This window comes from Cephus cinctus, unplaced genomic scaffold, assembly GCF_000341935.2.
Source record: "Cephus cinctus unplaced genomic scaffold, Ccin1 Ccin1_scaffold1780, whole genome shotgun sequence".
Taxonomy (NCBI): Eukaryota; Metazoa; Arthropoda; class Insecta; order Hymenoptera; family Cephidae; genus Cephus; species Cephus cinctus.
Genome location: NW_014333995.1, coordinates 191,740 through 205,480, shown reverse-complemented (window position 1 = coordinate 205,480; position 13,741 = coordinate 191,740). Strand labels below are relative to the sequence as shown.

The following is a 13,741-nucleotide window of genomic DNA, read 5'->3' as shown; positions in this document are numbered from 1 at the left end:
CCCCCCCCACCCATTGTCACATTTTTTTCTGTCGCTGTTCTTTTTTTCTTTGCATATTCATATATATATACATAGATGTACGCGCGCGCGCGCGCGCACACACACACACACACACAGACTCAGGGACGCGTCCCCGTCGCTTGTAATTTGTATACATCGTACAGTGTGTAATTTCATTTTTTTTTTTATGTAAAAAAGAAAAAAGGAAAGAAAAAAAAAACAAATTCAATAAAACTTTAAAAATACGTGATCTGTTTGGATCGTCGAACAATCGTATATCCACGACTATAGGACTTCGTCGTAGAGATAAGAATGAATTTGAACGTTAGAACAATGCTAATATCTCGTATATATATATGTATGTCGGTGATAAAATTTATCTTTTCTTGTCGACGGTGCATTTTGAAAATTCGCGCAGGGCCCTTTGTTTTACGGCGAAACAATCTGTGATAAGATTGATAAAGGGTACTTGCGGGGAATCTCCCTCTGTTGTACGTTTATGTGGATTTTCTAAGAGAAGGAGAAGGTGCAAGCGTCGGGCAGCTAGGTGGAGCCCCGAAGTACATTTGAAAACGAAGCAAACAGCTGCTGGTGGGTCTGTAATCGGCAAAATTTGAAAATGCACCGTCGACGTTAACAATTAATCCTACAATGGCAATAGTTAATTCTCTAAACCGTAGATGAAACTTGTAACGCCTGCTACCTTCGCCTTATTACGGATATGTCTCCGGTACCTTAAATTCTGCGCTTTAAACTTAATAGCTTACAGGTTACTTGTGGTGACAACAGTTGTGGCTAGTACATACACCTTGTTTTTTTTGTCCTTTATTTAATTATTTGTTATTATCATTATATGACTTAACTACATCGATACAACGATCCGTAATTGTGCTGTGCCTCTTGCAAGTACGATTTGCAATTGTCGCTGCGAAACCAGAGTCCCCACCCCCCTCGGCCTGCATTTTTTCTTTAAATTCATTCTTTCTTGGTCACCCCTTATAGACGCGCGTTATCGCTTTGTTCCTCGGGTACAAAACTGACGGTTATTTACAGATATATAAGTATGCCACAGATCTACTGTAGACTGTAGTAGAAAATTTTCTTTATCTTTTTTCTTTCTTTTCTTTCCTTTTTAATAATATTTTAAGCTGCTCCGTCGGCAAAGGTGGTCCATTTTCTTCGCAGCTTTTATCATCGGTTTTTCGAGTTCTATTCTGTGTGTATGTATATTTTTTCACTTGTTCCTTCTACCTCTCTCTCGCTCTCTCTTAGTCGGCTCAATCTGTTCAAAACAATAGTGTTTATCGTTACGCTTAACGTATCGAATATACCCATTAGAATATTGTAGAGCACAGCCGCATGATCATACCAATGGAAAATCATTCGAAAAATTGTTAACTGATTATCTTTATCGATACACCAGACGCGTTCTCTTGACGAGACGTTCGGTTCGTTTGACGATCCTCGTTATCAATCTGTCATAATTATACTCAGTAATTATCCTCGTTTCGCGATAACGCCATTAGAACCGATTGACAGCCGTAGACGTTGACTGTGTTCCTGTTTGTTGTTTGATAAAATAGTTTGTCAATAAACAATTGTCCTTTGCGATCATTTGGACGAGTACGATTAAGCAATGATATCAGTATGACATTCGGGGGGACTCTGTTACGTTGTAACACGTAAGAAGTTGGCCCCTCAAAGTCACGATGATATCGCAGTCTGAGTATATTAAAAAAAAATGTTTGTCATACAGAGACAACACAGTTAAATTACAAAATTGAAATGAAAGAACAAAATTGCGAAATTCTTAACGATAATTAATTTCTCATATCTCCGCATTTCTTCTATAATGTATAAACTTGGCTTTGACAATAAACTACCCGACGATATCGATGATATTTACGGAGCGAATCGGTTGCACCAAAAAACGAAAACATGCAACTCTCTCTCTCTCTCTCTCTCTCTCTCTCTCTCTCTCTCTCTCTCTCTCTCTCTCTCTCTCTCTCTCTCTCTTTCTCATTAACATCGAATTATGAGTTTGCGGACATATTTACTTACACGTTAATTCATATTAAAAATATACATTAATGTATACGAGTTTGTTTCGCGTGTATGTGTATGTGTACGCGACAAAATGACGCGTGTCTTATGTAACCGCGTGTACGTGCAAAGTACATACACTCAACAAATTGTCTATGTAACATATTTTTTTTGTTTTCCTCATATTCTAACTATACATCGTTTCACTAACGCCTACGGTTTCATGATAAAATAGGTTTCGGATAACACATTTAAAACTTGCATTCAAAGATACTAAGATATGTCGCTTTTTATCATTAAATCTTTTCCACATCAACAATTCGACCGATAACTTTCTGTGACTGACGCGATTTTTTTCCTTTCCCCCCCCCCCCCCCCCCCCCCCCCCCCCCCCCCCCCCCCCCCCCCCCCCCCCCCCCCCCCCCCCCCCCCCCCCCCCCCCCCCCCCCCCCCCCCCCCCCCCCCCCCCCCCCCCCCCCCCCCCCCCCCCCCCCCCCCCCCCCCCCCCCCCCCCCCCCCCCCCCGGATCACGGACGTCGAGTGATTTTTCGAATAGTTCGAGTAGGTTGTATAAGTTACTAGCTTTACAGTAGAGTATGCTGCTCTTATTATTTCGTAATTCATCACGACCATCAATGAGTGATTGGACATCGGTAATATCATCGCACGCATTTCCACGGACTGGCTTGTCGCCCTGTAGCTTCCTTGGTCTCTCCTTCGTTCGTATCGTAAGAAAATATAAGTTTACCGAGTTACGTTTCTTCCTTCCTTTATTTCGTGGCCTGGAGCTATTTCAAATTTTCCCGCGCCCTCTACCCACCACGTATTTCTCTACGACAAACGTACGTATATTGCATCTCTTCCGGCATTATTGGATTGTCCCGATAATTCGTCTGACTCTTGTACAATCAGATTTATGTTTCATGAAAAACGGATCAAACGGATTTTACGTGAATTCGTTACGGAGACGATTTTTCTTTTCTTCTCTAATCGCATTTAATTCTTCCTCCAGGCATCTCGCTCCGATGCATCCTTATCAGTGATACGCGTTAACGCTCGAACAATGTAATCCCTTCTGTCGGCCACGTACGAATTCACGAAAATCCGCAACAATAATTAAAACGAACAATCGCTCGGCACTGCGTGCGACTGTTGTTTCGCTTTCTTATCGTGACCGCGCGTCATCAATGGAAATATATTAAATTTTGTACCGATAGAAAATCTTTAATAACTATAGGAGGCATATATCTCTTTCTCAATAGATTTAATTTCACTTCTTCGTTTATATGAAAAATAACGATTTCTTTATACTTTTTTCCTTTCTCTTCAATAAAAAAGTGTGTTGGCTACGAGATTGCACTTCGTGATCGTATTTAAAAATTTGCAATAATTATTCGGTGACTAAGAATGTGTTTTCCCCCCTCCTCCTCCCCCTCCTCCCCACGCCGCCCCTTTATTTTACCCTTTAATAACTTGTTTCCCTTTAATCTCATTCGCGTTATAGTTCCCGATACCAAACGTATGGTCATTTATGAAACGTCCATCGATCACCGCCGTCGTGTAAGAAATTTTTTTTTTTTCTTTTTTTTCGTCCCTTTTCAACTCTTTTACAATAGTATGATAGGAGGGCCACGAATGGTGCCAGGCACTATTTAATTCAAAATACCTGTGTACTCCATATTAAGATAAGTTAATTATAAATTTCGAGTGTCCCAACGATCACCAGGATAAATCTGTCTGAATGCATTGCATGTATAGTTACACATAATGAAATTGATAATTAGTGAATTGGCCAATTAATTACATAACGCAAAGAGTACGCATGTGCAATCGAATCGACACAAACGTTTTTATCGCATTCGTTGGTCGTATTGAAATCACTATGATTATTAACAAATAACTTGCCCCACCCCACAAGTACGCACGATTGAAAAATTTGGTGTCGGTACCATTATAATTAACAATTATCATTGTTCAATCAACATTTAATTGATTTTGTTATAATTCGCTTAATTAATCGGATATATCTTGTACGCTTCACCTGTACTTGGGTGTAAAACATTAAGCGTACATCGCATATTAGATTTTTGAGTGGTCGGAATTTGCCGGCGTCGCGACGCCTCTTACTCGAGGGCGACTTACACTGGTGACGGGAACACTCGGTGTGTGCATTTTAGGCGCCAAGGGTTGCAACTTTCCTAGTGATCTATCATTATTCCTTCGTACTTGTTTTTTTTATATCAAATGTGCAAAATACTTGTGGAAAATGTATAATTCTATATGTATATATATATTTCTTTTTTCTTTCTTTGTTAATCAACACTATATCGTATATGCCTATCTACCTATCTAAATGTTATTTCGTGTTTCAATATATTAATTTCGAATCCCGTTCACATATAATATCGTGTATACTTTGAGTACAGCAGCCGACCCTTTCACACGTCGGCAAGCCATAAATCCGTTAATAAGATCCATTGATAATTGAAAGAAAAGAAAAGAAAAAAAAGCACTACAATACCGTACACGCCAAATTAAAAAAAAAAAAAAAAACAAATACTTTTACGTGTTCACCGGCATCGCGTAGCCGCCATACCGATAGTTTAATTTTGCCAATTATTAATTTTAATGCCCCTCGCGACAGAGTTAATTGCAATTTTTGCAAAAGCGCATCGATTAAATTACCATGACGTAGCTACGGTATAAAAATTACGATATTAACGAAAGACAAAATATAGTTACAATTATAAGGCTTCCTGATAAAATTAATTTTTTCTTTTTAATATTTTTATAATGGTCGTTATTGCCCTGGACACTATTACGTTCCACGTGTGACTAGATCATTTGCTCATGAAAGCCAAGCCGATTAGAGAGGGAAAAAAAAAGAAAAAAAAAAAAAGTTCCCACAGCACAAACCGTCGATGCGGAAAACAAGCGGTCGAAAAAAAAAAAAATAAGAAAAAGAAGAGACCTCCAAAGTATGGACTATCGAAATTAATTAAAAGAGTGTGTAAAAGTAAGTGAACCCAACGGTTTAGGCTGTCGAAGGGCTGCTGTACCATGAACAACAACAAACCGTGATAGTAGACTCTGGCATTCGCAAACCTCACACTTTGTGCAGACCGTCCCCCTACTACCCTCCCACTTTTCGCAAGCTCTTTAGTCTCGACATTGGTACACTTTCTTAAGTTTCGTGATCGGTCATTAATTTACGCTTTACAAGAACGCGAATAAAACGCCAAGACGTCGAATAAAATCGTCGTGCGAATAAATGATGATCGAGCGTATAACGCCGAACACCGTACCGCGACACCATCATCATCGATTAATGACATATATACAAACAACACCTCTTATTATATACATGAAAATATATATATATCCATCGTACATATATAATATATATATATATAAAGGTTCAACATTATGGCACCGCATGTTATTCATCAGATAAATGTTTTCCCGTGTCAGTTTCAAAATATAAACAGATTTTTCTTTTTTTCTCTTTCACCCGCATTCCGGCTCGTTCAGCGACTACGTCACCACGCAGACGAGGGTCCTGTCAGACGTAGACAATGACAATGACTGCAACGACGCACGATCTTCGATTCACGATCTCCGATCTCGGACGCGAGAGCACTACGGGACTTAATCGTTTAACGAGGAGGCGTGAGAGAAGCGCTCGACCTGATCGGCATTAAGTCGCCCATCCTTCCGTGATTCTCGAGCGCTTCATCAGCGGCCCGTTCTCATAGTCTGAACTGTTACCCCCGTTGGCACCTCCGGCCGAGTGACTGCTGCGCATATCAGGAACGCTCCCGCCTCCCGGCGACGGCATATTCGTCGGCGTTATACTCCCGGAGTGAGAGGGCGGCGGGTTGCTGTTCGGTCTACTGGATACCAGGTTGAGACTTTGAGGTGGGCAGCCGTGAGATACGTGATGAGATGGCACTGGTGCACCTCCACCGCCTCCGCTAGACGACGAGGCACCTACTACGTTCATGCCCGCGTGGTGTAGACTGCCCGAGTTGCTTGGTCCGCCGTTGGAGCCGCCACCTCCGCCGCCACCACCGCCGTGGGGATCCCTCGGCGGACTTATGGGTTCACTCTTGATCTTCACGGGTAGAGGAGACGTCGACGGCGGTGGCGTACTGCTCGATACAGCTAAGTGTGGAAGACCACTGAAATTGAGAAAATACTTGATGGTTTCTTTTTTTTTCAATCTCCTTCCGACCACTTTTCTCATCACCCCTCGTATCTTCGTTACTTCTACAGCCTCTTGATTTTACCCGACACGTTCGCTACTTTGCAAACGATCCGATCGATCGGTCGCCAATCTTATTCAATTCCCATTCGCGATATCATAGCTCGCAGATAATTGGATTCGAGTATCATGCAAATTTTCATAATTATCTTTTGTCTCCTTTCGAGCCTCGAAGAACTGCCGTAACAACGACCTCTTTTCAATGACTTTATATATGGCGGCTGTACGCGATGGCAAAGAATTTCTCTCAAACGAATTGGAGCTTTCAAGGCAGATGTTACAAAGCTCTTTCCAGCGTCTATTATCGTATGCTATAGCCTGGAACACGTGCATGCACAACTCTCGTACTACATTGAACCTCTCCCTCTCATTTTTCTCTCTTATTCATTCGCACTTCCATCCGTTCCATAAGTTAAGCCTTAAGCCGCCTCGATGTAAGAACTTCAAGGCCCGCGCAGTAAATTATATTTACCCCGACGATTGATTCCCATGAAAAATATATTTGTATAAAATATATTTGACTCCGGCGTAACTGGATAAATTCGATGAGCAAGTAAATATTGTACTTGGAGAAAATATTTGATATCCGGTTACACCGAAGATAATGTGTTTAGTAACAGAAGCGCATGATATAATGGCGGGTTAGGTAAAGCTATAGAAAAAAGCTTTATCGGTTCAGCGGATATCATATAAGAATCCGTGTATATATTTCGTCCTTTCGGTATTTCCATAAACGTCCACCAGGGAATCCCTTAACAAAAGCTGGATCAGCTGTCACTCTGAGTACACAGTTACCGACCGAACCAATCTAGCTTTCCTCTATAACGATAACTATGAAATATGATTTACCTGATGCCGGACATGGTGGCTGCCGAATACATTGACAAGTCATCAACGTACCTCTGATGAGACCACGCGAGACTGCTAAGGTCCGAGGAGTAATCCGTGGGCCCGAAACTAGAATAGCCAGCCGGGACAGACGGCGTTTGTAATGCTACTACCGGTGTGTTTAGTGCAGATTGCGAGTGGCCGCTCTGCAAGAAGACGTCAATCTTTAATCGTTAATCGAGAGAAACCCCCGGAGGAGCCTGACAGCCTCCTGGTTTGAATCCTCATTATTTGAGTCACGTCATCGTGATCCTGACGTGGCAGGCCGCGATAGCCAGAGGAATATTTACATCGTAATTGTTGTCCTCGGACAGCGGCTGTGTGAGGGGCGCGGGTATGACCACCCGCAGGTTAGCTCTGTGGGGATGAGGAGGTGGCGGGGGCTGTGGCGAGTGTCTCGACGGATTCCCTCCTTTACTTCCACCTCCACCGCCGACTCCCAATGCTGGCGAAGGTCCAGGACTTGGGGAACCGCCAAGTGGTGACGCCGACGGCGGGTATCCGTTGCTCATCTCCAGCATCGCTCCCGATGGGTACACTGTTGAGAAAAAGTCAAATTAGACTTACTAGTAATCCTCGCGATTAAATCCTCATTCCTGAACTTTCGAGCGATTCGTATCGGGAGTTTTGCTTTCGAGCCTCGTGCAATCGCGCGATAATGTCTTGCGTGATTCGACAGAGAATTTTTTTTAATTAATTCATTAATTGATAAGGCAATCGCCATGCTCCTAAAGTACGTGAGCAAGTAATGGGAATCTGCTGTAACTTTATTTGTATAAGGGGGCTCCCATGGGGGCTTGTAACGTGCGAACGCGTTCACGAAGGACTGTATTGCGGTAGCCACGTACGTGTTCAATTTAATTCATATATCTATGAAATTTAATACCGCAGACTTGAAACAATACTAAGGTAGAACTGTGAACGACGCGTTTTACATACAAGCTATTAACATTTATTAACATAATGAGTATTGTCGAGGAGGAAATATTGTCATTGTACGAATACAATTGGCGTCGTGCATTGCGAAGATTACCTGAATCAGTTTCAGATGACGACGGTCGGGGCGAGATGCTGGTGTGCGCCATTTGAGGACTAGATCCCAATAGAGATTCCCCATAACTGTTTACAGGAACAGATACGGGCAGCGTGTAATTCGATTGGCCCATTCCCTAATTGAATAAAAAATAAAATAATAATTAGGATCTTGCGTTATCCAAGAAACAAACGAAGCAAATTTATAAAATAATTTAGGCAAAGTATATAAACTTTTTATACAATTTTTCATATTTTCATTCATTTCTTAAGAAAGCAAAGGTAGCTCATTTTTAAAAATAAAATCGAATATCTACCCTGGTGCCGTTGTGCTGATTCCTCTGCATCATCATTTGAAACTCCTCGTCAATCTTGGTGTATTTAGCCTCGGTCCGCGGGGTGAGATTGTATTCGCTTGCGTCGGGCTCCGGACTCTCCGGGGACATGGCACCCTTATGCTCCTTCTTGTTGAGCGCCTGCAAGTGTCAGCAGACAGGTTCACGTGACCACACCGCCCGAGGGCACTCAACCTTCACATGCACATCAAATTCCAACACACGGTATCTACCCTCATCCGGAGATAAAGTACTTTGGAAACAAAAGAGAAAAGGAAAAAAAGAGAAAGACAATTTTGGCAACCTATCCCCATGCTACCTTCTCGTGGACTAACACTATTCTCCCCAAGTGATTTCCTGCGACAGAGAAATATCCTGGATGATCCAGTCTGAATTCTGTTGTGGCGAAGAAAAAAGGCTCAAATTCAGATATCCGGATCTACCACGTACAAGAGATACAAGGAGATGCTTATCGCTTGTTTTTCTTTATTTCCTTTTTTTTTTTTTTTTTTTTAAATAATAAAATCAGTAATGCCAAATCGTACGAGGATACTTCTCCGACCCAAGAGAACCTGACAAAGATAAATGGACTCACCTCGATAATATTCTTGTTGGTGAGGGACTCGTGGGGCTCGTTGTACTCGGTGTACTTGAGGAGGACCTTGTCCATGTCGGTACTCGCGTACTGGTACAGCTTGTTGCTCGAACTGAAGATGATAAGCGCGATCTCGCAGTCGCACAATACGGACAATTCATAAGCCTTCTTCATCACGCCGAACTTCCTCTTGTTGAACGTCACCTGCAAGATAACATCAATAAGCGACCCTGAATTTCAACCAACGTACAAATCCGACCGGATCGTAAAATCGACGTGGATCGGGAAAAAAAAGAACGTTCCGACATTAAGTAAATAATTCACAAAAAAATATATAACATTTGAATTGAAAAATTGAAAAATGTATAACTTTTCTCGCAAAACGTCACCGTATCGCTGGGTATCGACCTTCGAAGCCTCTTACCTGACGATTTCGTTCGTCCGTGATACGAGAGATCTGTATCTTCTTGCGACCCATTGTTGAAGTATATTCGTAACCCAGGAACACTCTTTCGATGATCTTGATGGAATGTTAAAAACACTGCAACAATGAGAAGAGGAAATGAGGTCATTGGTTAAACACTAAAAATATCGTTTTACGTAACATGAAACTGTTGACCGTTTAAAAGTGTGTTAACGAATTACTTGAAAATGGAAAGGAAAAAAAAAAATCAAATCTCATTGACGCTGAAAAAATTTTTATATCGCTCCGACGACTATTTCCTGACAACATATCGACATATCGTTTATGCATTTATTCGACGAGGCAAATTCTCATTTGCACTCTAAAGAATTATTTATCTCGCTAACAGTTTTACGGCAAAGGCACTGTGTACTTCACGAGAATTATTCAAGAAGCGAATGCTTGCTGCTAATCGCGGGCCAATAGATCTTATGAATGGCAATGCGCGAGCGTCACAGACAATTAAATTCATTCTCGTGACTCGTAACCATCCTCGTGAAACGAAATCGAGTAGAGTCTATCGGATAAATACAAGGATTGTATTCCACTGAAAAAAAAATATACATATATACGAAAAAAAAAACCCCGAATCATTGAAAAATTTTTTAAAGAAAATTATTCTCATTCAAAGTCCAACGTGAAAATATACTAGACTAAAAATAATGTAGATGCAACCAGCGGACGAGTATACGAAAAAGATATTAAAAGAGGCTTCTTCCTCTGGCGAGTATCAATTCCCTCTTTACGACTTCCACGAGAGATAACGTTAATTGATGAATGGTTGAAAGTATCGTAGAACAGAGCGAAACGACGTTTCGGCACGAGAGGCTTCTCGGTGGGAGAAAGACACGCCACGGTCCAAGAGAAATGACGTTACTAACTGGCGAAGCGGATGAATTAAATTTTCCACAGGAAAAAGAGATATCAGTCGATAAGTCATTGAATATTTACTCGTTGTAAGGTTCGATATTATTACTGTTGATAATATTTCCTCAGACAACACTGATACTCGAGCGGAATTTGACTTAAGTAGCGAATAAAGGATCGATTTACTGCGGTAGTCGGAAAATTGATGAATTTTTCGATGCCTCTGGCTCGTGGAGAGAAAACTATCGTCGGGTAACGCAGTTACCTGCTTTACCGACCGACCGCCCGACGGAGATAGCTACTCCTGCCCGTGTTGCTGTCTGGTGCGTGCGAGTAGGTAGAGCAAATATACACGAGGCGTGTGCACATCGTGTAAATATTACGAGAGACACACACGGGACGCTGCACGTCTTTTTCTTCACGAAAGGACGCACTTACGCGTGTCTATCTATCCGTACTCGTACGCACGATCGCGCAAACGCACCTGACTCCCATTTTCAACCGAGGTGCCAGTCCTCTTGCGTGTCTGTTCCGAAATATTATTTATTCCCAATTATGCGTACTTTATCGAGGTCGCCAGAGACTAGTCTTAATAGATGTTAAATGACCGTATAATGTCGACAGCAAACACGACCGTGTGATCATACACAGTGATTCTCATTCGGTTGACTATGCATAAGTACGTGTCTTGTAACGCGAACGACAAAAGACACAGCAGGTAGACAGAATTTGTTGCTTTTGTTATTTTAAAAAAAAATGTACATATTTTTGTGACGTTTACTGTTTTTGAAAGTATATATTTTTTTTCCCGTACAATCGCCACGTACGAATTTCTCGTGATTCTGTTTGATATCGTTATCGGTATTAATGAGGAGATCGAATTATTTATCCAAATGTTGTGAAGGCTATGTATGCAGTTGTATGAGCGTTGCATATTGTTCGCAGTGTATTGTCTGATGCCTATAAAAAGAATAGCGATCATAGTGCACGTCATAGAAAAGACAATGGAGGAAGACTAGTTTTCATGGTAACGTTGCTTTCGCGCTCTTTTCCAGCTCGAAAAGTCTTGTACGTCGGGCGAAATTGTTCTGGGTCCGGAATTTACAAGAGCAACAGTCCTATCGACTGAAATCGCGTTTATCGGCGGTTTATTATTGGGTCGAAATTGATTCGCAGGGAAATGGTCGGGAGCGAAGGGAGGGGGAGAGAGAGAGAGAGAGAGAGAGAGAGAGAGAGAGAGAGAGAGAGAGAGAGAGAGAGAAAGGAAAGCAAGCAGCAGTCTATCCGATCGAATTTGGTCTATTATACAAGAGTGCGACATCGAATAAGGGTCAGCGACCAAGCAGCGCACTGACCTGCACACATCGCGCCTCGATCGCCTTTTCTCAGGAACGAATGAATCTTTGAGTGACGTTGCGAAGGCCACGCACTGAATAGCCAAGAAGAGGAATAAGGATGAATAGGAATCTAGATGGATGCTGAGAGCGAGAGAGAAAGAGAGGGAGTGATAGTAGATAAGCTTCAGAAAAGAATCAGTAGCGTTTAGAATCCGCCTTAAGACCCTGTGAGAAATATTGACAGACTAATGGAGATAAACTATCCGCGTGTGTTTAGCGATTGAAATGGACCCGCAGCATAATTGGAAAGATCCAAAGAATATAAAACTATTGGTCATAATGGTCGAAGAACGCAGCGATGCATTGTGGGTGATAGAGAAATAAGACTTATTAAATTACGAGGGAGTTTGAGGATAAAGGCGCGAAACGTATTGGGGCAGGGATGATCCGAGATCTTCCGCTCATCTGGACCAGTTCCAAGAACGGTTCGGTGAGTCTGGTAGCGAGACAAAAAGAAGAGGAGGACACAGGGTACGAGAAAGAAGAGATCAGAGAGACGAGAGAGTTAAAAGATGCTCGTGTACCGTGCGACGGAACGACGTCGCGACGTCGCGTCCCGACGACACAATAAAAGAAGATTGAAAAGTGAATCTCATCCCCTAATGACATTCCTTATGAAAAACTCACCAATTCCAGGGCACTTGAGAAAATCAGAGGGTGGTCATAGCAGCGTGTATTCCGAAGCACAGTGAGGCGCGTGTCGCGTGCGTAAGGTCATCCGATGACAGGACGTGACCCCCCCTGAAGAGGGTTGCCGAGGACGCACGATAATAAAGCACCAGCGAGACAGAGAATCGCGCACAGCGTAATTCCGTTTGGTTATGTTTAGGCGGTGCGACGGCCGCAACGAGAAGAAGGCAGAAATGCCGACATGATCACCAAAAAAAAGACACTGCACGCAAAGAACCACGTAGCCGGAAACGGTTTAAAAGTTTGGCACAACGGTGTCCGTTCTCCAGAGACGATGGAAAAAGGGATCGATGATCCGTCCCCTCTCCAACCGGTTTGACCTCCCAGCTGTTGAGGGTTGACGCTGTTCGAGATCAGACGAAAAACTTCGGCTGGTTACGCAATCGTAGTAGATCGCAGCAACGGATTCCTTCGCACTTTCGATTCCCCGTTGCTTTTCCTGGAGTCGATCTGCAAAGCTTCTCTCTCCTCGTAGACGATGCCGCCACGATGATCCTCCTTTTCCCACGTAGATCCTCCGATCGTTATCCAAACTTTCCTTCTTTCCTCGAGGCTGACGATTGGCGTCCCTCGCGCGCACGGACGATTCGAAAAAATTGCTTCCTTTCCGGTCGGAAGTTCTTCCCGAGCTTCGACAGCCGGCGAACGCCCGTATATTTATAGGATCAGGTTAATAATACGAGTACGAAATTATTATTAGGTATCGTATCGCGGTACGGGACTAGATGTGTTGACTAGATGCACACTGCGAGCGTCTTTCTTAAAATACTTTTCACATGCGAGTGGCGGTTGCGGCGGTGGCGACGGTGGCGTCGCGGGGCACTACTCGGTCCGTGTTCGTCGTCCAATTCAAATTTAGAAACAACGTGCGTCGTGTACGGGGCGTTAAAACGGGGCGGTCGCGCGCGCTTCGACCAGTTCGCCCCGAGTTCGCAGTCGAGCCTGAAATAAAGATTGGGAAGTGGAGTGGCGGCAGCCGTATGTACCCGTCAGTCCACACGCTCTGGAGTTTGGTTGCTCGTTGAAGCAACGTCGCCGAGGGGCGTCCTCATTGGTCGATAACGCGAATGACGTCATGCGCTTGTTGGCCAATCCAATGAAGGCTCCTTCGAGCGCGCGTGCTCTCCTCTCGCTGCCCACTCCTCGCCGTCGCGTCGCCCGCCCCCC

General features: G+C 43.1%; 1 protein-coding gene across 6 annotated transcripts in view; it reads right to left on the bottom strand.

Annotated features, from left to right (window-relative positions):
* Positions 1-2,558: 2,558 nt before the first annotated feature.
* LOC107273680 (myocyte-specific enhancer factor 2) overlaps positions 2,559-13,741 on the bottom strand; it is a 29,655-nt gene continuing 18,472 nt past the window's right edge. For 2 of the 6 annotated variants that reach the window (XM_015752115.2, XM_015752114.2), the window contains exons 2-8: positions 9,582-9,698; positions 9,158-9,361; positions 8,545-8,703; positions 8,229-8,364; positions 7,486-7,733; positions 7,157-7,341; positions 5,741-6,224 (exon numbers count right to left, since the gene is read on the bottom strand). In XM_015752115.2, coding sequence (XP_015607601.1) covers positions 5,741-6,224; positions 7,157-7,341; positions 7,486-7,733; positions 8,229-8,364; positions 8,545-8,703; positions 9,158-9,361; positions 9,582-9,635 — 1,470 coding nt within the window. In that variant the 5' untranslated portion in view covers positions 9,636-9,698. Of the gene's footprint in view, positions 6,225-7,156; positions 7,342-7,485; positions 7,734-8,228; positions 8,365-8,544; positions 8,704-9,157; positions 9,362-9,581; positions 9,699-12,511; positions 13,697-13,741 lie in introns of those variants that run through there. The other 4 variants (XM_015752113.2, XM_015752118.2, XM_015752112.2 and 1 more) reach the window with 4 other exon arrangements.